This window comes from Myotis daubentonii, chromosome 7 (genome assembly GCF_963259705.1).
Source record: "Myotis daubentonii chromosome 7, mMyoDau2.1, whole genome shotgun sequence".
NCBI classification, from domain to species: domain Eukaryota; kingdom Metazoa; phylum Chordata; class Mammalia; order Chiroptera; family Vespertilionidae; genus Myotis; species Myotis daubentonii.
This window is the reverse complement of record NC_081846.1, coordinates 3,029,493-3,052,021: the sequence shown is the minus strand read 5'-3', so window position 1 is coordinate 3,052,021 and position 22,529 is coordinate 3,029,493. Positions and strand designations below refer to the sequence as shown.

Sequence of the window (22,529 nt, the reverse complement as noted above, 5' to 3'; positions counted from 1 at the left end):
GAGAGAAACATCAATCAGCTGCCTCCTGCACACCCCCCACTGGGGACGTGCCCGCAACTCAGGCACATGCCCTTGACCAGAATCGAACCCGGGACCCCTCAGTCCGCAGGCCGACGCTCTATCCACTGAGCCAAACCGGTTTCGGCCCACACTTCTTTCTTATGAGAATTTTTAAGACCTACTCGTAGCAACTTTCCAATATAAGGTGCAGTATTGTTCACTTCAGTCACCATGCTGTACCTCACATCAGAAGAACTCGTTGATCTTATAACCTTCCATCACCTTCACCCATTTCGCCCCCTCACCCCGTCTCTGTCCCTCCCCTCGGGGAGCCACCAATCTGTTTTGGTTTATTTTGGGGTTTTTTTTCTGTTTTGTTTTAACGCAAGGTCATCCTAAGGGGCGTGTTACATCGGTGAGCGGACTCTTCCAGCCCCTGGATCCTGAAACGCGGTGTTCTTGAGCCGTAGACCTACAATGCGGTTTAAGCAGCCACCTGGCCCGCTTGTGACTGCGTGTTACAAAGAGGAGAAGGAAAACCCAAAGGGAAAATAAAGAAACGGACTTTTACTCCTAAAACGGGAAGTTGCTGAAGGGCCTGCCCCCGGGGCGCCCTCCCTGCAGGCGCGGAGGATGGGGCTGCGTCACCGGAGGGAAGATCTTCATCGACAGCCACCGCGCGGCCCTCCCCAGCCCGCCCCGCGCCCGGCGCCCGGGGAGGAGGACCCGGAACCCCGCGGCCCGGAGGCTGGTCCTCCCCCCGGGAGGCGGGGCCTCGCCTTCCCCCGCGGGGGTCCCGCCCCGCCCTCCCCGTCCAGACCCCGCGCGGCCTGGGCTGCGGGCGGCGGGATGCGGCCGCGCGCGGGCCCGTGGTGGCTGCTGCTCTGGGCGCCGCTGGCCGCGGGCTTGGGGCGCGCGAAGGAGGCGCGCGGGGCGCCGCTGGCAGGTAACCGCGGGCGCCGGGGCCGCGGGGGGCTCTCCCTTCCGGGGCGGCCCGGCCCGGGGACCCCACTCTCCACCCTCCACCCCCCTCCCCGCCTGGGCTTCCCGTCTCTGCCGGACGGCCCTGCAGCGTCCGCCTCCCGGGCTGCAGCCATGGAGGCGGGAGCCGCGGTCTCGGCCTCGCGTGGGCATCTGGCCGCAGCGCCCGCCCTGACCGGCTCCAGGACCGTGAGCGGGTCCGGAACCGGCGCCGTGAACTCGCAAAAACACCCCGCACGGGACGTGGCTGCCCTGGGACGCGTGCGCCTGCCCGGCTCGCAGGGGACGGACATGGGGGCGGCTGGGGGCGTCGGTGGGGGACCCGTGCGGTGAGCTCAGGGTCCTGGCCTGGGAGTCGGGTTCCAGCTCCAGGACCGCCACTCACTTCTGGCCCCTTTTCTCCCATAAAATCCCGTGAAAGGTTTCCTGGAATCGCCGCCCACTTCTCTCCATCGCATTGGCCACCTCTGGTCGCAAGGGGGGCAACCAAGTGTGGACTTTAGCTGGGGCCGCCTCCCCCCAACAAACCAGGGCTCCTTGTCTAGGGATGGGGCCCATGGTCAGAGTCCGTTACCGCTGCCAACTGGGGAGTCTTGGGGCACCGCCTCGGGAGCTGTTTTACACCCGTTTCCACCGAACAGACGTTTGTTTTGTCTTTACCGTGTTGGGCAGTGTTTTAACGGCTCTATCTTATTTAGTGCCCGCAGTAGTCCTGCGGAGGGGGAGGGGGGGTAACATTTATGAGCCCATTTTACAGGTGAGAAAATGAAGGCCTGGGAGGAGATGTGACCAGTGTATACTGATAGGGAAGTAAATCACAGCACTGCCAAGGGCGGTTCTGAGCAGGGCAACAGCCAGGAGCTCCGCGCAGCCCTGGACCCGCACCCGCAGCGGGCGGCCCAGCCATTAACCAGGCACCACCTGTAGAAGGTCCGGCGCATGGCCTTTCCGGACTCTGGCTTTCTCATCGGGAGAAGGAAGGTGTTCTGTGGCTGGATGGTTTCCCATGTTGCCCTCAGCTTTTTATCTGTCTCAGTGACTCCAGTGTTTTCCAGATTCTGAGTCCCCAGATCCGGTGCTAACAGCTCACTTCCGTGTGGTGTTCACCGAGGCATGCCGAGCCGCCAGCTTCTGTCCACCTGGGACTGGCAGGTGCCCCCTGAGCTGATCAGAGGCTGGCCCCCAGCTCGGAAGAATGGCGGCCTGTGAGCCTTGCAGCGCCGCTCGCCGCTCCAGGCAGGCCGGCCCTGTGTCTGCCAGCGACCTGCCGAGGCCGGGACCACAGTGTCTAGGCCAGTGATGGCGAACCTATGACACGTGTGTCAGAGGTGACACACGAACTCATTTTTTTGGTTGATTTTTCTTTGTTAAATGGCATTTAAATTTATAAAATAAATATCAAAAATAGAAGTCTTTGTTTTACTATGGTTGCAAAGATAAAAAAATTTCTCTATGTGACACGGCACCAGAGTGAAGTTAGGGTTTTTCAAAATGCTGACACGCCGAGCTCAAAAGGTTCGCCATCACTGGTCTAGGCTGTTGCTGCTCTGAAAGCGCTGGTTTTAATGAGGAGCCCTGAGACCCAACGGCTGGAACTTCCTTTCATAAACTAGATTAGAGGCCATTTCCTGTTCTAAATTCCGTCTCCAACACACACACACCCCATCTGGGAATGGAGGAAATCGGCGGAGGCCAGCGTCTGTCACCCTGTCCGAAGTCAGGTCAGGGGCAGGTCTGGCTGAGAGGAGGAGAAACTTCGCACTAAGAGCCACTAGTGGTTTGCAAGCAGTGGGTGAGGCTCCCAGGAACCCCGCGTGTCCTGGGAAGTTGTTCAGGCCTCTGGACTGCATTCCCAGGCGTGGGCGTTAGCAGGATTCAGATTTATCTGTGGGAGAAGAAAAATCGGTGCTTGAGTTGAAAATCATACTTGAATCCACGCTAGCATGTGCGAATTTCAGTTTCAGTTTTATTATGCATGTTCTTGGAGACATAAAATATCAAGACTTAGATTCAAGTCATGTTAAAAAACAACACAAACAAACTAGGGTTAGTAGAACCGAGAAGTTACCCTTGTAATGGTGCTCCGTGCTAACTCCTGTGACAACGTGAATTACAGTGTCCTACCCAGAAACACCCTTTTTCCATGTCAGCTTTCAGGAGTTCAGGTTCGACGGCTTTTGCTTTTTGTTGTTCCTATTCTTCTGCCTCCCTTTCGCTGTCCCCAAAGAGGAGCCGTTGTGGCCGAATGGAGGGAACGAGAGTGTAGTCAGGGGTGTTATTGTTCTGGCATAGTCTCACCTGCAGGTACTTGCGTCTCACGTGAGGACCATGAGAGGTGACGTTCAGGGGGAACATGGCAGAAGTGTTTTTATGTTGGAGGTTGTTTGAGATCTGCTAAGATCTGAGGAGCATTTTATCTGTAGGATACTCTCTAAGTAGGTGTCAGTACCACCTGCCCCTTTCTCAAGTTCCGACTGAATATTTGTATCTTATGAATGATTAGACTCTAACTTAAATATGTCCTTGTACACGTAGGAAAAGTAATACATGACAAAAGGACTACAACGGCGTGATTTTAAAGTTACTAGTTAAAGCAGGTGATACGCAGCTGTCCCTGTTTATAGACGAATTCAGTATTTATAAATTGGGTGGCATTCAGAAGGAGCTAAGGGATCTCATTGGTTAAGGTCATCCTGGCTCGAATCCTTGGGTGACGTAAAGAATTGTGCTGTGTCTTGGCAGTTAGGGCACAAATCTTACTGAGTCCGTTCAGGTTTGTTGAAAGGATGAGAGAGCCGCCAGGGACTGGGGAGTTCAGGAGGGCGACGCTCATTCACAGCTTAGACGCTGCCTTGCTGGGGCAGCCGAGTGAGGACGGCATTCCGGGCTGGTCCCCAGATCCTCCAGGTGCTGGGAGATGAGCTGGAGCTGGGATAGCCCATGCTCCCAGTCGTTTCCCAGATCGGACTCAGGTCTGAGGGAGCAAACACCTCGTTGGGGGCACCCTCCCGGTGCAGACGGACTCCAGCCCCAGTGGGAGCAGTGGCTCTCGCTGGCAGCTGTCCCTCCCGGTGAAGGGCTCTTGCTGCATGTTCAGGCCCCGGAAACTCCTCCGTGTGTCCGGGCAGCCCTGGGCGGGGGTTTGGCTGACGTGGCTGGGGGCCAGCAGGTCCGTCCTAGTGGGACCAACCCGCGGAGGCTGAGGCCGCATCCATGGGAGACACCTGCCGGGGCCGGAGGCTCACAGCCTGCGCTTGGGCTGGAACCGGCGGTGGAGGTCAGTGAGCTGTGGGGCTGGCTGCACTTCCCACGCCCACCCTCAGGTGGCGATAGAGGAAGTAGAAACAGCGATGCAATTTCCAGGAGATCACCGAAGGGAGGAGAGGCCTGGGAAGGACGTAACCTGACGAACAGTCTGAAGCCAGTTTTCAACCTTTGCCATCTCCCGCACGTAACCTAATGACTAACACCCTGCGGCACACAAACAAAAGCCAGGTGTGCGTTGCTGCATGCGCACTAGCTGGCGATTGGTGGCCGTTGCTATTTCTCTACCTGACAGTCTGCGGGGAGGAGGCTGGTGCCCCCGGCTAGGCTAGCCGTCAGGTGGGGCGTGTGTCAAACACCCCGGCGGCACACGGCTGACAAGGCTGATCTGACAGAAGGCCTGGCTCTCTCGGGAGGCCATAGGCCAGCACGACACCAGCTTGATTGTCACAGTCACCGTCTCCTGCCTCATCCAGCCAGCCTGTGTCTGGAGGTCCACAGGAGCTCCCTGGAGCCAGGCGTGCGGCTTCTTGTGGCTGCGAGTTTCTCACTTCCTCGATGTGTAGGAATTCCCTCTCGGGTCGATGGAAACATTCACCGTAGGAGGGGGGATAGTGCGGGCAGCCAGAGGACACATGCAGTGTCGACACCTGGTCGGTGGTGTCCCAGGTGTTGTATGAGTTCCACATCAGGTAGAGGCTACTCTGGAGATCTCCTGGGGAGACGCAGTCTGCAGCGTGCTTTTCGGGGGGGGGGGGGGGTTTCTATCGTATCCATAGTCACCTCCGCTCGCACTCTCCCCGCCCCCGTCTGGTTGAAGATGGGCTGACATGCAGAGCAATCCCTGTCCTGGGAGTGCCCTTGCACCCAGTACACACATGTGCCAAACACGAGGAAGCAGCCAGTGGGAAAAGTGGAGGCGCCTGAGGACAGGAGGGTGGGTGGGGCTGGAGCAGCCCAGCGGGGGAGGCGGGAGAGAAGGTCAGAGATGCCCAGGTCCCCTGGGAAGCCCGGGGAGGGTTTTACGTAGGTCAGTCGTGCGCTCCGATGGATGTTTTTGTGCAGATTAGGGAACAGGTTGTGGGGAAATCGTGGGGGGGCAGTTCTGGAAGCAGGAGGCCAGCCAGGCCTCACGGGGTTCCAAGTGGAGAGGAGACCAGGGAAGCATGTACTCCGAAGTTCAAGCAGCTCACAGCACCTGAGTGGCATCGTCTCGCTCTTACCGAGTTAGAAATATCAAATGATTTAGCAGACCGTCTTGGGACCAAATGGGAAAAACCCGGCCCTCTGTGGGACGATAGCCTTTGTTTGCCAAGCTCAGGCCCCAGAGGACCCCTGCTGGCCTCTCGCTGAGGTGGTGGGATGTCCTGTGTGTCCCCTACACGCCATCCTGTGAAGGGCTGACACGGCTGATGTCCCTCAGCCCCGGTGTTCTGCACACACTTGCCACCCCACCCCCTGACTTCTCTCTCATTACCTCCAACTTCATTCTCTGGTTCTTCTCTCACATCGCCTCTCTGCTGGGAGGCGGCCCTCAGTCCTTCCTCTGTCTCGGGTGGAGGGAGTGCCTGTTCCCTGTGCTCGTAGCGTGTCCTCCAAACGTCGTAAAAGTCCTGCGCTGGAACTGTTGGTCTGTCTCCTGCTGGGCTGCCTATAATTGCCAGAGAGAAGAATTTTTTGGTCATAGAGTATAAAAACAGCTACCCCATGTCCCCGTGAATAAAAAAGGAAAAAAAAGGTAAGATTCTGGGCAATTAAATATTTAGAAAATATGTTTTCTTTTACACTTCTCAGTTCCAAGGTGCAGAGCTTTGAAGGAAATGGATTTAATTAAAAATTCGGAGTCAGACTGTTACTGCTACCATCAAAAAACCCAAATCGAGTGGAAATACATATGGTCAACTGTGCAGGTAAGAGGGTACCTTTAAATCTTATCTTACCACGGGGAATTTGTTTAATTTTCTTTGATTCTGAATCAAGCTCCTTAAAAAGGATCGTGGCTTTATTTTTATTTTTTAAGATGAAAATAATATGTATTTTTTTCATTTTTTAAAATGTGTCGTTATTGTTGACAGTATCCCAGATGCCCCTGCCCGGCCCGTTGCTGTGGATGTGTTTGATGTTTATTGTGATACTCTCGGCGCCCCCGACTGGGCAGTGCGACCACCGTGTGCTCCGCAGCAGGGCAGTGGCACGGATGCAGGAACAGAATAGGTGGGGGCGGGCTTTGCCCGCGGGCGTGAAAACAAAGGCGGTGCCTGCAAGGGCGTGATTCCTCCTGACGCGCCTTGGGATTCCTCAGGACGAGCAGGGGCTGAGTCCTTCGGGGTGAGGAGCAGGGTGGAGATGCCCGATGCATGGGGGGGTCCAAGGCTTGCCGGGTGCAGTGCCGACGAGCATGCTGGGAAGACAGGAGGTGGTCCACCAGGCGGTGCATGGAATGCGGCCTGTGTGAGGGGCTTCCGTTCGGGGCTGACAAGGTCCAGGGTGTGGCCGTGGGAGTGATATGTGGAGGTGGGTGGGGGACACGACCATCAGAGGAGCTCAGAGAACGGGAGGCCAGCGTATAGGGGTGCAGTGAATGCACTGGTGAATCCCCGAGATTCGTGGCTGCAGGTGGCACTGGAGAGAGCACAGCCGTGGGCCCGGGGCGAAGTCCACGAGGGGGAGGCAGGCAGTGGGTGATACCACCCGATGCCGGAGGCTCGGAGCTGGTGGCCACGCCCCCCTTTGGGCTCGCCCCAGTCCCGGGCAGGGAGGAGAAACGGGGACCGACAAGGCAGCAGCCAGGCCGTCATTCAGTAATGCGTGGCTGTAGCTGGTGCTGTGCTGTGAGCCGTGGGTAGGCCCTGAGGCCGGGCTCTGCCCTCAGGAGGTGGTGGTGGGAGACGCTGGGGCTACGTCTGAGCTGACCCAGAGGGAGCACTTCTCAGTCACGGAGAAAGTGGCAGAGATAAGCCCTCTTCTCATGGGTTTATAACAGTTGGCCACCTGTTCCTCTATCTCGTCTTTGCTTACGTCTCCGTTGGCCCCAAGAACCCGCTAGAACAGTGGTTCTCAACCTCGGCAGCACATTAGAATCACCTGGGAATCTTTTTAAAATCCTGATTTCTGGGCCTCATCCTCCAGAAATTCTGTTTCTTTGTGACTAATGTTGTGGCCCCACCCCATAACAAAGACACAGAATTTCTGGAGGATGAGGCCCAAACATCAGGATTTTTAAAAGATTCCCAGGTGATTCTAATGTGCAGCCAAGGTTGGGAACCACTGCGCTAGAAGAAGAAGTTGGATCAACCACCACTCAGGGAACAAACACCCACTTTCCGGGCGGGGAGTGCGCCCGTGGCCTCCACACGGCACCGCATGCGTCTGCGTGTCCCTCACTCAGCCGGCCGGGGCGCTAGGACGCGCTCGCGAAGCTTTAACTCCTGTGCTAATGGGGCTGTGCGTTCTCGTTGGCAGGTGAGGCTCACCAGCGCAGACCTGCTCAGTGTTGCGTATATCACAGAGAGACACAACTGCCAGGACCCAGAGACCGTCCTTTCTCTGACCAAGTGTGCGATCCACGCGTTCTGGACCCCGAGCGAGTCGCATGAAATATCCGTGAGCATCCGCCCACACGCGGAGACCGTGTGCTTCTCTGTGAAGCCGGCCGGGAGGCACACGGTGCAGGTGACTCGCAGGGGTGAGTCCGCTCGGGTTCACTGGGCTTCTCGGCCCGTCTTCCTGAGAGGCATGTCGGTAGACTGGCGTTTCCCTGCGCACTGCCACCGCCTTGACACCAGCCTGTGCCTGTGTCTCCTTTGCTCCAGTTGTGGATTTCGGGCTCGTCCTCCTGTTCGTGGCCGGCATCGTCCTCTTCCGCCTGGCGGCGCGCTTGAGTCAGTAAGTGCCCGTGGCGCCCTTCTTAGCGTGGGGACCGAAAGGCGGGGACCGTGCTGGCGCCTGCGAAGGAGGTCCACACGGGTTGGAGGGTAGCTCCGTTTCAGGTTTTGCAAACGACAGGTCTGAAGCTCAAGCTTGCAGAGCCTTTAAAGCCAGGAATGGTCGTTTGTGTAGCGATGACAGGTGAACGTCACACCGTGCGTGCTTCCAGGGGCGGAATGCGGCATCGCCTGCTCACAGACATCAGTGTGTTCGCCTGTGAGCTGTGCTACTGTCCCCACCGTGTAGATGGGGAAGGAGATCTGCCGGCACCTGACTGGTCCCCCCGGGGCCGGGGCAGGGGCGGGTTTGCTGGTGCAGACGCCTGGTCCCCTCTCAGAGGCCGCCTCCCTGACGTTCAGCTCGGATGCCCAAGGAGGGATTGCACAAACCTCTGATCAACCTGCCATTCTGGTTTCTTGTTTCTGACAACTTTACTCATGAGGAAGGAGTGCCCTTCCAGTTGTTTTCTTTTTTTTTTTAAAATATATTTTATTGATTATTTACAGAGAGGAAGGGAGAGGGATAGAGAGTTAGAAACCTCGACGAGAGAGAAACATCCATCAGCTGCCTCCTGCACACTCCCTACTGGGGATGTGCCCGCAACCCAGGTACCTGCCCTTGCCCGGAATCGAACCTGGGACCTTTCAGTCCGCAGGCCGACGCTCTATCCACCGAGCCAAACCGGTTTCGGCCCTTCCAGTTGTTTTCACTGTTCAGTGCGCTGCTCTGCACACGGCGTATGTCTGAGCCTTTCCTTGTGGCGTAACCAAGTGTGAACACCCCTCACGGCCCATCCACGTGCAGCTGGCCGCTGCCGACGCAGCCCGAGCGGGAAGCGTGGCTCTGCGGAGCTGGCTGCAGCCGAGTCGTCCAGGCAGAGGCTGATGCGGACAGCGCTTTCTCGGGCGCTGCGGATGCCGCCGCGGCTCAGGCACCCTCCCACCCACCCGCCCGCTGCCTGAGGGGCCGCAGTTCTTGCCGGGTCCGATCTGAGCAGAAGATAGCGCAGACACTGTGTTTTGAGTTCGTGGCAAGCTGTTCACCCTACATTTCAGGCAGAGATTCCGTTTTTTAAGAGCATGGGACGTAATCAAAGCCGCCGCCTGAGTTTTTCTTCTTCCGTCGTCAAGTTACATGTGTTTTCCATGCGAACAGCGTGGCTGGGCATTCACACGCCTCCGTCTGCTTGTCGTAACAGGAGCCCCGCTTTCTATTACTCCCTGGGGACGGCGCTCGGCGTCCTGATGGCACCCGTCTTCCTGCTGCTGCTGGCGAGAAGGTGCATCCGTAAGGTGGGTGAGCCGGTGGGTGCCGTGAGCACAGCGTGCAGCTCGGGGTCCTTGTGGTCAGGAAGCTTGGTCAGACCGATCCACGCTGATTATGGTGACTCCTCGTGCAAGCTGTATTTCTACGTTGCACAGACTGGCTTTAAAACGTACCTTTTCTAGAGAGTCCCTGTTTATTTTATTGCCGTCTGTAGGTTTCCGTAGTACGTCTTGCTGATACTTTTCTGGAGACCCTGTCATTCTCTGGGTAACGTGTTCATTCTCAAGGGGATGTGTTTTCCTTGTGAGTGACAGGGACGATTTATGCTGAGAGAGTCTCTCTGACCTCGGCCTCGCTGAGGACTCTCACGTGGCCGAGCCATCGGGCTGTGAATAGCAGCGTCGCTGCCTCTGCGGATTGCTGCGTTGTCATCCGTTCCCCAGAACAGAACTGGAGACGCAAATATTAGTTCACGACGATAATGTTGCCGTCCCTCTGCTGAAAGGGTGCAGCCCAGCATCACCTGGAGATAAATTGTTCCCTGCACAGCGCTCCTCCAGCGACAGCGGGCGTGCCGGCCCGGGCACCCTGCCCAAGTGCAGGCTGCGGCTCAGGTCCCGGACCTGCGAGTCTGCATCCCGGCAGCTCCCAGGGCGCCAGGGCTGCCGGGCCGGGGCCGGGGCCGCACCTGTAATCAGACCCGAGGGCCGCGTTGACTGCAACGCGTTCGTGTAGAGCAGTGTCTGGTACGGGGGGCTGGGTGCTTGCTTCTACGGTTACGAGAGCGCGTGACCCGAACGCTGTGCTTTTATTTTCTCCACACGCAGTGCAGCACCTTTGGGGCTGTGATGGTTGCTTGTTGGTTTGCTTCAGTGTATGTGGTGTGCCAGTGGATGGAGAACCTGCCGTGGCTGTGGGGTGAGCACAGGATGTATGTCGTAGGTAGGTAACGTTTTAAGATCCGTTCTATTACCGGGAAAGCTGCAAAGTGCCCCTGGAGGCCTTCTCTTGGCAGATGTTCCCGGCATCTAGGTTTCCTTTGGAACTAAGCAGCGCTGTTTAAAATCGTATTTTATTTGTTCCCATAGTTGGTGATTTCAGTTCATTATTCGATCTCATCTTAGACCCTTTCCCATATGACCTCCTTCTTCGTTGTCTATCCTCATGTTCAAAAGAGCAAAAACGATTTGCCCCTTTTGGCTACAGATGCTCTGACCACATCTAACTCGTGATGAAAAGGTTTCTATAAAATGTGGCTCTTTCGATCTTTGTCTTGATGTATTCAGCGCGAAAGGTGAGACGTCCTCCATGTACGTGACGAACGAAACCCTGACTTTCCAGAAACGGAGGCATGGGGAGCCCCCTGTTCTCCTTGTTACCAAAACAACACCCACTTTTCCTCCTGGTTTAATCGGGAGGTGGTGGGGGATGAGAGAACGGGTTTCCTCCTGACGCCTGACCCCGGATTTCACACACAAGTTTATGCCCCCAAATCAGAAGCAATACATGTTCTGTTTCATGTTACGATGTTATGTGTTTAGTTCATGGTTCTTATGCTAAAGTGTTTTTTAAAGTAAATCACCCATATGATGGTATGGTCCCCTAAATACTTCACTAAGCGCTTCTAAAAACCAAGAGCATTTTCCCCTATAGTCAAGTATCAAGTCTAAAAAGAAATTAAAAATCCCATAAAGCATCTGTCACCCAGGCCACGCTGACGTTCCCTCCTCGGCCTCGGTGGTGGGTTCGCGTACGCTGCGCTGTAGTCGGGAATCACACTTTGTGCCCGTTCTGCCCTGTTCCCATCACAGGGCGCACTGACGAGGCCACGCTTTGGATTTCTCCGGTTCCCGCCCTGTGGTGTAAGTCAGCTGTGTTCCTCTCTCACCCGCATGTCCTTGAAACGGGACCTTCGGCCTTGGGGCTCGCTCAGACTCAAACGCACGCGGCTGGACCCGCCCGAGACGCAGACCCTCTCGCGGTCCCTCGGCGTTGGCTGGACCCAGGCCTGGTTGCCGGGGCGCAGCTGGTCCCTCCGCTGTAAAGTTCACTTTCTGTGGCCGGAACGTGAAAACAAAAAGTCGGGTTTGTAGCTGGGACCGGTGCTGAGGCTTCCCCCTGACCGAGGCCGCCCGAGGACGGTTGTCCTTCTAGGACTCCGGACTGAAAACTAGACACATGTCCCAATAACTGACGATCACTCGCCCTCACTTTCACCAAGGGTGGTTATTCACTTACTCATAACCGGTCAGCCCGTATCACATGAAGGAACAACGAGCCTGAGGTGCCTTTCTCAATTTTACTTCATTGGAAAAAGAAAACAGAAGTGAAGGTTTTTCTGGTATGTTCTTAGCTCTCAGTCCAGGCAATGTCGGTTTTGGGGGTTTTTTTAATGTTTTTATTGATTTCAGAGAGGAAGGGAGAGGGAGAGAGAGAGAGAAACCTCAATGATGAGAGAGAATCATGGATCGGCTGCCTCCTGCACGCCCCCCACTGGGGATGGAGGCTGCAGCCGGGGCATGTGCTCTGACCAGGAATCGAACCCTGACCTCCTGGCTCATAGGTCGACGCTCAGCCACTGAGCCATGCCGGCCAGACCTCTGCCGGTTTTTACCATAAATTTTCAAGTTCTGAGTGATAACTAGTTACATTCTTCTGCTCTTACAGGCTACGTCTTGACTGTTGGGTGTCTCAGCTTTGCTGCCTGTTACAGACGCGGGCCCCTGGTCAAGGAGAGGAGCCAGCGCCTCCTGGCATGGACGCTGCGGCTCCTGGCCCTGGCCCTGACCTGCAGCGGCGCCCCCATGCCCCAGGTCGCGTGGACCACCGTCGGCCTCATGCTGCTGACCCGGGGTCTGCACTACTCGGGGAGAGCCCTCAGGTATGTGCCAGATGCACCTTCTTTTTTCCTTGTAATTTGACACGAGCTCTGGTTCTGTTGATGGTTTGGGGGATATTTGGACATACTGTGTTTGATCGCATAATGGACCGCATTTCACCTGGAGCGCTCCCTCTGAGGGGAGGGGAGGCAGCGAGCCGGAGGGTGCATCTCGTTGCTGTTCTGAGGCTCACACCCACGCGGGTGATGGCAGCTCCCCGGCTCCCTGACTCGTGACAGAGCGCCCTGGGCTCGGGGCTGCTTAGAGTTTCTACTTCATTCTGTCCTTCCTTCCATTGGAGCCAAACACGGCTGCGGAGGTATTCGCGGTGCTGATGAGATAAGAGTTAGGGCTCAGAAATGAATCATCGGGTGGAAGATGCGATGACATTCAGGGCTTTCTTTTCTCGGGTTCAAGGCGAGGCTTCGGCCTCGTGGAAGCCCAGGGGAGGGGGGGACCGCGGAGGGGACGCTCTGTGAGGCCGCCTAGTCGGTCGCCGCGTCGGGCTGAGCGCCTGCCTGCATGTCGTGCACAGATGAGGGGCTCCTGTCCCTGCACTGTGCTTGCTGACCGAGGCGTACGCTGTCACGCACACTGTCACGCACGAGGTGCGAACGTAGGCCTGCCCAGCACCGGGCATCGGGAGCTCAGGGGCACTTCTGGAGGAGCGAGCACTGGGCCACGTCGTAGTGAGTCAGAAGCCAGGTGACTAAGTGTAGGGAGGCTCTCCCACGGAGAGAAAGCCTGATGGGCATCGTCGTGAGGCAGGCGAGTGAGGCGGCATGGACAGCGTGAGAGGGGCGGGCAGGACAGCGTGAGCGAGGCGGCGTGGACAGCGTGAGCAAGGCGGCGTGGACAGCGTGAGCCAGGCGGCGTGGACAGCGTGAGTGAGGCGGCGTGGACAGCGTGAGCAAGGCGGCGTGGACAGCGTGAGCGTGGTGGGCATGGACAGCGTGAGCGAGGCGGCGTGGACAGGCGTGAGCGAGGCGGGCAGCACAGCGTGAGCGAGGCGGCGTGGACAGGCGCGAGTGAGGCGGCATGAGGCGGCGTGGACAGGCGTGAGGCAGCGTAGGCCATGCAGTGAGTCTAGGCTGATCGTGCACAGGGCGGGTGGAAGCCAGTGCAGCTGAGGGGGTGCTCCCTGGCGGATGCCCAAGGAGCTCTGTACCCCGCGCTCAGGCCTGCAGGCAGTGCGGGGGTGCCGAGCGGGGCCGAGGCCGTGGGGCCGGGAGGATGTGGGAGTGTCACGGGGGTTGCACTGCAGCTCACCAGGCGCAGTGACCTCAGCCCGAGCTGGTGCTGCCTGTGGGAGTTTGGGCCCCGCTTTGCCAGGTCTCCTGCTTTTCTGAAAAAGCCAGGAATGTGGATGAGAATGGGATTCTCGTGATTCTTAAATGTTGCCAACTGATCTGAAAATTAAAATATCCAACAAGCAAAAATCAAAGCTGAGACCAAAGACACCCCCAGGCAGCGGATGTGGCCCATCGTGTCTGGCAAAGGGTGGGTCCGGGGCAGGGGCAGGGGCAGGAGCAGGGGCCCAGTCCTCAGACGTCGCAGTGGTCCAGGCCGGAGGTGGGAGGTGAGGAGCACCTGGAGTGAGGCCTGGAAGAGGAGCTAATGAATATTCATGAGGCGAGCGAGGCTGTCGGGAAGGAGATGGGAGCTGGTGGTTTATGGGTCTGTGACTGGGTGTGGGGTGATGTGCAGAGGGTGTGGGTGAGGCTGAGCGGGCAGGGCCGGTGGGAGGGGCTGAGGCTGGCTGACGGCTCTGCTGGGGTCGGAGCCCGACAGTGACCGGGATCCCGGAGGCCCTCGGTGGGAGGAGGCTGACCACCCCCCTCGCCCAGGCCCTGCTCATGGCCAGGCCGGCATCCTGCGGGCCAGGCGGACCCTCCTCCTCCTCCCCTTCCACCAGCCGCCCTGCCAGGAGCAAAGGGGCTGCCGCCTGCACGGTGGCCTGTCAGCCTCGCTGCGCGCTGTTACCGTGAGCGCCGTGACCGTGCACAGGCCCGCCTCCCGCCTCCCGCCTCCCGCCACGCGGCTGGTGGGCGCTGGCCTGAAGGACGAGGGGAAGACAGGAGCGTATTTATAGGCTAAGGAACGGGCCAGAGAAACAGCACCCTGGTGCTAGTGTGCTCTCCGGCTCTCAGAGCGCTGTGTGAGTTTGTTTCTATAACGTCGCAGCTGTCCTTGTTTCTGTACTTACCGAACACTTACTGTGGGCGCTCGCGGCGCTGAGCACTTGATGCGAGTGTCTCCTGCAGCCTGTGCGGTGACGGGTGAGGTGGGTGCTAGCTGCCTCCGGGGTCTCACGTGAGCAGGTCAGCTCGGCACGGGGAGGAATTGCCCGGTCCCCACGGTGGGCGGGCCTCGGAGCGGGGCCGTGCCGGTCGTCCCCACAGAGGCCGGCGGGCGCTCAGAGGAGACGGTGTGGAAACCACGTCAGCGGTCCCTGGGCGAGCACATCAGCCCCCAGGATCTTTACAGGGAAAAGCCTTTCAGGCCCGGATCCCCCAGAAAAATGCACTCGGGACCCCCCACTGGTGATTCCGACGCTCACTCCCATGAGCGAGTCTCCCTTAGATTAACATGTGAACGGCCCGCAAACATCTCAGCGCTCATTTATAAATAATTCGGTTAAGACCTTGTTCATTGTCATTAGCGTTTGTATGAGAGGCTCCCCTTTGGGACTCCCTGGTAGGAAAGCACTTCCGGTCCTGAGCATGCGGCAGAGCGAGAGCTGGTGTAACTCACCGACACACGCGCCCTGGGCACCGACACACACGCCCTAGGCACCGACACACACGTGCGCGCACACACACACATGCACACACACACACATGCACACACGCGCCCTGAGCACTGAAACACGCGCGCGCACACGCTCACATGCGCACACACGCTCACACGCGCCCTGGGCATCGACACACGCACGCACACACGCACCCTGGGCACTGACACACACACACGCACACACACACACACACACACATACACGCACCCTGGGCACTGGCACACACTCACGCACACACGCGCCCTGGGCACGTCCCTCCCTCCAGGGGCGGCCACTCCGGGCCGCAGAGCCTCCTGCTTTCGGTCTGGACGGGGAGCGGCGAGTCTCCATAGCCTCCCCGAGGACCGCCTCTCGGTGCCGAGAGAAGCAGCCCGTCCCGCACCAGGAAGCCAGGCCCGAGCGTCCCCTGGGCGGTTCAGTCACCGGGAAGGAAGACGCACTGACCTCTCTCCCGGACTGGCCCTCGGAAGCCACATGAGGGCCTGGGGTCCATTAGGATGGTCCAAGGAGGGGCGTGTGCCAGCAGGCCCGCGCTGCGTGTTCTCAGTTCCGCATTCACGAGAGCAGCAGGATAGCGTGGTCCCTGCTTAGCATGCATAGCGTGGTACACAGGAAGGGAGGAACCATGACCACTGCTGCTCAGAGTCTTGGGAGGTGAGCTGAATAACCCGACGCGGCCAGGAACCTAGCAGCCACCTGCCGTGTCGTAGGAACGTGAGGAAGTGGCTGAGGTCCCGAAGGCTGGCGGTCAAGTACCTGACTGAGGAGCAGTACCGGGAGCAAGCTGCCGCCGAGACCACCCGGGCCCTGGAGGAGCTGCGCCAGGCCTGCCGCCGGCCCGACTTCCCGTCCTGGCTGGTCATGTCCAGGCTCCACGCGCCGAAAAAGTAAGCCCCGCTCGGCCCCGGGCCCGCGTTCGAGTCGCTGCGAGGGTCCGTGATGGCTGGTGCAGGCCCCGCGTTAGAAGCATCCGTGCCCAGCAGGCCAGCGAGGCTGCCAGAGCCGCTCCCCCGGGCCCTGGCCCAGGCCCAGGCAGAACTGCGAGCGTCAGAGCAACAGCTCGGCTCCTACCGGGAAGGGGCTCCTACCGGGAAGGGGCTCGTAAGGGAAGGCGGGAGGCGACACCCAGAGGAGCCGAGGGTGGGACGGCTGCGGCCCTGCTTCTGCTGGTGTGGGCAGTGATGCTGGAGTGCACCCCAAGGCCTCTCTGCCCGCATCCTCCCCTCTGCTCCCCTCCTGCAGGCTTCAGTCAGACCCCCTGCCCCCAGGGAAAGGTGGGGGGCTTCAGTCAGACCCCCTGCCCCCAGGGAAAGGTGGGGGGCTTCAGTCAGACCCCCTGCCCCCAGGGAAAGGTGGGGGGCTTCAGTCAGACCCCCTGCCCCCAGGGAAAGGTGGGGGGCTTCAGTCAGACCCCCTGCCCCCAGGGAAAGGTGGGGGGCTTCAGTCAGACCCCCTGCCCCCAGGGAAAGGTCGGAGGGGAAGTGTCGACAGTAAAATAAGGAACAAATCCAGGCTCAGGGGAGAGGAGAGCGTTAGGGAGCAGAGTGGGTCTCGGCAGCGCTGGGCTGGCGTCTGCCCCCGCCCTCCCTGAAGGTCCGTCGGCTTTCACCTCCGTGTACACGCCACTCTCATTGCCTCCGCCTGCACTTCTCCAAGAGGACAGGGAGCAAGGGAGCTGTTTTCTTCCCAGCAAACCTTTCCGTGGCCACATGAACTTTCTTTAAAACAAACACAAAATACGTAATAGGTTTGCAGACTTCGTCCTCGGAGGAAGCCACTTGTCGCCCGAAGAAATGCGTCTTCACGAAGAGTACAGCCTGGGGGGCGCCTTCCTGGAGGAGCAGCTCTTTAACCTGGGGCAGCGGCCGAGGCCTGAGTGTCCTGCTCCTGCCCCCTGCCCTCTGCCCCCGCCCCCTGCCCCTGCCCTGGCCCTGCCCCCTGCTCCTGCCCCCACCCCTGCCCCCGACCTTGCCCTTACCCTGCCCCCACTCCCCTGCCCTGCCCCTGCCCTGTCCCCACCCTCTGCCCTTGCACCCGCCCCTGCATGTCACTCAGGACCAAGACGTGTGTAGTAGCGGAGGGGATGGTGGCAGAAGACGTGGCCGTGGGAAGACCCAGGCGCACGGGAGAGGACGGTCCCTCGCGGCCAGCCTGCTGTTTATCCTGCTGCGCCCGCGTCCTGGGCCTGCCATCGCCACTTCCCTCGAGTGAAGATCTCCACTCGGAACAGGGGGCCTGTGTTGGCCTCCAGGGGCCAGCGGGCCCGGGTCAGTGCCTGTCGGCCCCAGGGCACTGCGTGCTCTCTGCCCCAGAGCCTGTCTGCCCAGACGGTGCCGGCGCAGGTGCTGGGAGGCCGACCCGTGTGCCCAGCGCGTCCGAGTGCTGATCAGTGCTGCTCAGGACGGATTCTCAGGTCAACTCAGACGGACACCGCATGCAGCAGGACCGCCCAGGGCCTTTAAGGGCGCCCGTGCCCACGTGTCTCAGGAGAGATCGCGTCGCGGTTTCCGACTTCATTTGCCCACAGACCCGTGTTCCAGGAGACGAGGATTCCCTGGCTCACGTGTGAAGAACGTGCTATGATGGAGGCGCTGGGGTCTGGGACGCGCGGCAACTTGTCCCAGCCCACACTCGGGCAGCGCGGGGTGGCGCTTCAGCCCTGGCATGGCCCACGGCCGGGCACCGGGCGAGGAGGCCTTCCGAGGGGCGCGAGGCCGCCTCCCCCGGCCCTGGCCTCACTGGACTGGTGACTTGTTTATATTTAGTAACAGCCTTCTAGCTGTTTGGTGACTGATGAAGAGAAACATTTCCTGCGCTTCTATTTGAGCGTTTTGGTAAGGCTTTTATAGGCAGAGCCGATTAGCATCACTTTTGTGTTTCCGTGTGCTGAAGCTGGAGTCATCTGCCCTCTCGTGACATTTTGCATCGACGGTTCATTTCTAAAACCGCCGAGTTCTCTATTCGGTAACAGTTCCCTGCAGGACTGATCTGTGATCTTCCTCACGGAGAGCAGGCCTTGTTCTGGACGCCTCCTGTTAAGACTCCAGGGGAAGGAGGGACTGACTGTGAGTGCCGCGTGGACCGAGCCCAGCAGGCCCACGCGGAGGACTAAGACGTGGATCCGACGTGGCACAGCGGCCCGGGGGCGACGGTGTCGCCGAGTGGGTTCTGAGACTCCGAGGCATCGAGCGAGCGGCCTTTCACTGGAGAGGAGAGGTGGCGGGGGGCGTGCGAGAGCTGAAGGCGCTCTCCCGAGCCAGGTCTCGTGGCCTCGTTCTCACTTGTTGGGTAGCCTGGCTACCCGTGTGGGACTTTCTGGATTGATCTTCCAATGCTCTTGCCCCTCCAGGCAGCGTTTACAGGCCTGCAGTGTTGCCAGACACCAGTTCATGTGAGGAGCTCTGTTCTTTCTGTAAAATGCACTAAATTCCATCTGTGCTTTCACACAGCCTCTGATTTTACTTATTTTTAATGTTTTTATTGATTTTTTTAGAGAGAGAGGTAGGGAGAAGGACAGAGAGATAGAAACATGGACGAGAAAGAGAATCATTGGTCAGCTGCCTCCTGCACATCCCACACTGGGGATCAAGCCCTAAACCCAGGCATGTTCACCGGGAATCAAACCGTGACCTATTGGCTAATGGGTGTACGCTCGACCACTGAGCCACGCCGGCCGGGCAGTAGCCTCTGATTTTAAAAATCAAAGTGTCTCCCGTTCAGATTTATGATGAGGTTTTGTAGGTGTTTACAGTTCAGGCTGATGTTTTGTAATTGTATTTGCTGGTGACACGTGACACATGCACACGTCAGATGCGTCAGTATTTGTGTCCCTGCACTCCTCTCCCCAGAGGCAGCTGGTGTCCCACCACACGCGTGTGACTGAGGGGGCCCCGGGCCTTGCCTGTGCCGGGCACGGAGGTGCTGACCAGCCGGGGTAACCGTCACCAGAGAAACAGCTGGCGGGAGAGCAGCAGAGCCGCGTCTCCCAGGGGGCTGGCTTCAGTTATGCCGCAGAGGACGCCGTGGATTGTCCGTGTCTGTGGAAAGCTGAGCCATTAAAGCGTCACTTGTGATGTGGGGTGCCTTTCCCTGGGGTTCGTTTGATTTGGGGTTCGTTGTGGTGCTGCTCACAGTTCTGATCCCCATCAAGCACTGTTGGCTAGCTCCCCTGAGATTCTCCCCCTTCCTTCCTCCTTCCCCATCCCCTCTCCCTCCCCCGCCTTCCTTTGCCTAAAGGCCTGTACCGCTAGATGAGCACTCCGTGAAGCAGCTCTGTCCCTCAGGAGGTGAGCACTCCGTGAAGCAGCTCTGTCCCTCAGGAGGTGAGCACTCCGTGAAGCAGCTCTGTCCCTCAGGTGAGCTTCGTGCCTCCGGCCGCCAGAGGTGCAGCCGGGGCCTCCCCGAGCCCTTGGCCGGCCGCTGCTTGGCCGGTGCCTCACCAAGCTCGCTGTCCTTAGCAGGTGGGAGGGGCGCTGACCCCAGCAGTGCCGGTGAGACTCCCGGAGGTGGCCAGGCCCGCACAGTCGTGCCATTCAAACGCCGTGTTTAAAAGGTTTTAGGGCACATTTTACACATCTCAGAAAACGCGTTGTGAATTGCGTGTCGTTTGCCAGTACTACTGAGGGGGGACTAGAGGGGAGTGCCCGTCTGACACTGAGGAGGATGTTTGAATGTGTGACTTTTAAAAAAACCCAGAAACTGAACAGATTTGAGGTTTTAGGTTTAGGATAGATAGATGATGGGTTACATCCACATGTGTAAACATGTGGACGAATCAACCCCCGGAATGATGTCCAGAAGAGAAGGAGGATCTTACGTGACTCTGCATGTGATTGTCCCGGAGTTAGAGTGCAGGTGGTTAAACCGCTTTCTGGTCCAGCGGGTGGAAGGGGCCGGGAGCTCTGGCCTGACGGGCGTGGGGTCTGGAGAAGCCCGCAGTGAGGTGTTCAGGCGCCGCCAGGAGCCGGCTGCCTTCCGAGCCAGCCCACTGGGTATGACACTGGTGAGCTAACGGGTGGCTGTGCCCCTGGGTGTTGACCCAGGACCCCCACTTGGCCATGACCCCTAAGAAGACCTTGCTCACAGCAGCCAGCCGTGTGGTCTGCCAGGCACGGTCCGCAGCAGCCGTGTAAGGGCGTGAGGACAGACCGTGGAACCCACAGGACTGGCAGATCCCCCTCGGAAAGCAGCCCCACAGGCATCAGGCGTAGGAAGAGCCCTGCCCGGTGGGCAGAAGGGACAAGGCTGCTGTGTCGCCCGCGTCAGTGTCATCAAACCAACACGTGATGCATCCCCCGCCCCCCCCCCCCCCCCCCCGGCCTAACCTCGCCGAAGTGACGGGATACCCGGTGTCGGCCATGACCGCCCCTTCCTGGACGCAGGCCCGAGCGCCTTTTCCTCTCGGCGACTCCTTTTCTCATCTTCGGTTCTCGACCGGAAGCCCCTTCGGGAGGGGGTGCTCTGCACTGAGATGTGAGAGGCTGCAGCCTTCCTGTGGCCCAGGAGTCCAGTTGTCTTGAGGTAAATGCGTATTTTTGCTCTGTCCCCTGAATGTGCTACCTAATGCGTCACCAGAGATTAGGGATGAGGATGCACTCACCAGGAGAGATCAGGAGGTGCCTTCTGCAGGGCAGCTGCTCTTCTTGTTTTAATTGGGGGGGGGGGGGCGGGGGGGAAGGCTGGCTGGCTGGTGTGGCTCAGTGGATAGAGCGTTGGCCTGCGGACTGAAGGGTCCCAGGTTCGATTCCTGCTCAGGGCACATGCCCGGGTTGCAGGCTCGATCCCCAGTAGGGGGTGTGCAGGAGGCAGCCGATCAATGATTCTCTCTCATCATGGATGTTTCTATCTCTCCCTCTCCCTTCCTCTCTGAAATCAATAAAAATATATTTTTTAAAAAATAATTGGGGGGATGTTTGTTTTGGTTTTGGCCCACTTTCCAGAAAAGCGGTGATGAAGCGGGGAGAGGGGAGTCGGGGTTTACTGGAGGCTGGTCAGGCACTGTACTAGGCACTCGGGGGCGCCTCCTCTTGAACCTCGTCGCCGTCTGTCCTGTTTTGGTGTCGCGTCCACTTTGTGTTGAAGAAAGAGTCCGAGGTGCAGAAGCTGCTGAGGACCATTCAGAGCTGAAGGGTCAGCATAGAACTCGAGCCCCAGGGCGTCGATGCCCGAGCCTGGCTACTTCCTTTATTGGTTTTATAAACAGCCAAGGAAGCGGCCCCCAGCCCATCCGTTTTGTCAGTGCTGTGCACCCGCCATCACATGTGCCTTGCAGGTGCGTGTCCACACGGTGCTTCTAAACTACCTGGGGTGATGGACCACCCCCTCCCCCCCATCCACCACAAACAATACTTCTGTAAAGTTAGAAAAGTTAAATATTTTTTAAAAAGGACACACCAAGTACAAGCCCCTCCTGGCTCCGGTGGCACTGGTCTTCAGAGTCCCTCCAGCCTGAGTTTTCTCTGCCAAACCCAGTCCCCACCAAGTGTGCGGGGTCTGCACTCCCCGCCGACAGCTGAGCGGGAGGTGCTGGCTCCATCGGTGTCTGTGAATGTCCGAAACGGAAACAGCCACACGTACAGGTCCCAGGCCTCGGCGAGGGAGGGTTCAGCCAGGGGCTTTCTGGCTTGTTCTAAACTAAGCAGGTGCAACCCCCCTGCATCCTGGGGGGAGGGGGTGCTGGGCACCCGCCCGCTGGCATCCGCTTGGAGCTAGAATCCTGGCCTTGACCCCATGTCTGAGCTGTGTTCGCCCCAGAGACCTCCTAGTGAAAGGGGGTGGCGACAAGGATGAGCCAATCATCTCAGCACATCACAAGCATGCGGGGCTACGGGTGTGGGTCCCCTTTTCTTTTAAATTCTCTTTAAAAAATTTTTTCTATTGCTTTCAGAGAGGAAGGGAGAGGGAGAGAGAAACATCAATGATGAGAGAGAATCATGGGTCGGCTGCCTCCTGCACGCCCCACACTGGGCATTGAGCCCCAACCCGGGCGTGTGCCCTGACCAGGAATCGAACTGTGACCTCCAAGTTCAGGGGTCAATGTTCAACCCGAGCCAGGCTGGCCGGGCTGGTTCCCCTTTCCCGGGAGCCCCTGCTTCACCCCGGATTGGCTGCAGGAGACACTGCTAAGTAACGGCCCGCACCTGCAGCACCCACCCCAGCAGCAGCGGGGAATGCGAATCCGAGGGGAGCCCCAGCCAGCGGCCATTTCTCATGGCCAGCGAGGGCTCACCGGCGGGTGGAGCTCGGTGCGGGACAGTCTGTTCTGCTTACGGCTTTGAGGAACGCTCACCTCTGCAGCCACATACGCAGCACCGTGGCTCGTCCCCTTTCCCGCCATCAGAGGAAACCATCCGAGTCGGTCATGGAGGCGGCGATTACCAGCCGGGGCTGGGAGGCACCTGGGCATTTGCAGGAAACCT

At 58.8% G+C, this 22,529-nt stretch overlaps 1 protein-coding gene across 2 annotated transcripts; it reads left to right on the top strand.

Moving 5' to 3' along the window:
• The first annotated feature begins 611 nt into the window (after positions 1–611).
• On the top strand, positions 612–21,011 carry NEMP2 (nuclear envelope integral membrane protein 2). Of its 2 annotated transcripts, XM_059702577.1 has the most exons (11): positions 612–946; positions 6,040–6,155; positions 7,708–7,930; positions 8,058–8,130; positions 9,371–9,464; positions 10,266–10,380; positions 11,250–11,300; positions 12,106–12,319; positions 15,822–15,998; positions 16,859–19,397; positions 19,467–21,011. In XM_059702577.1, the coding sequence occupies exons 1-10, from the start codon at positions 634–636 to the stop codon at positions 17,181–17,183; spliced, it is 1,701 nt and encodes a 566-aa protein (XP_059558560.1). In that variant the 5' UTR covers positions 612–633; the 3' UTR covers positions 17,184–19,397; positions 19,467–21,011. The 2 variants fall into 2 exon arrangements, with proteins under 2 accessions (XP_059558560.1, XP_059558561.1); XM_059702578.1 differs by lacking the exon at positions 11,250–11,300 and having other exon boundaries at positions 615–946.
• The last annotated feature ends 1,518 nt before the right edge of the window (positions 21,012–22,529 follow it).

What these genes read in the sequence shown, in the direction of transcription:
- NEMP2 (XM_059702577.1), top strand. Translation starts at nt 634, where the DNA reads ATGGGGCTGCGTCACCGGAGGGAAGATCTTCATCGACAGCCACCGCGC. An exon ending in GGTGCAGGTGACTCGCAGGG is followed by an intron (nt 7,931 to 8,057) that starts GTGAGTCCGCTC and finishes CCTTTGCTCCAG; the next exon opens with TTGTGGATTTCGGGCTCGTC. An exon ending in CGAGAAGGTGCATCCGTAAG is followed by an intron (nt 9,465 to 10,265) that starts GTGGGTGAGCCG and finishes CTCCACACGCAG; the next exon opens with TGCAGCACCTTTGGGGCTGT.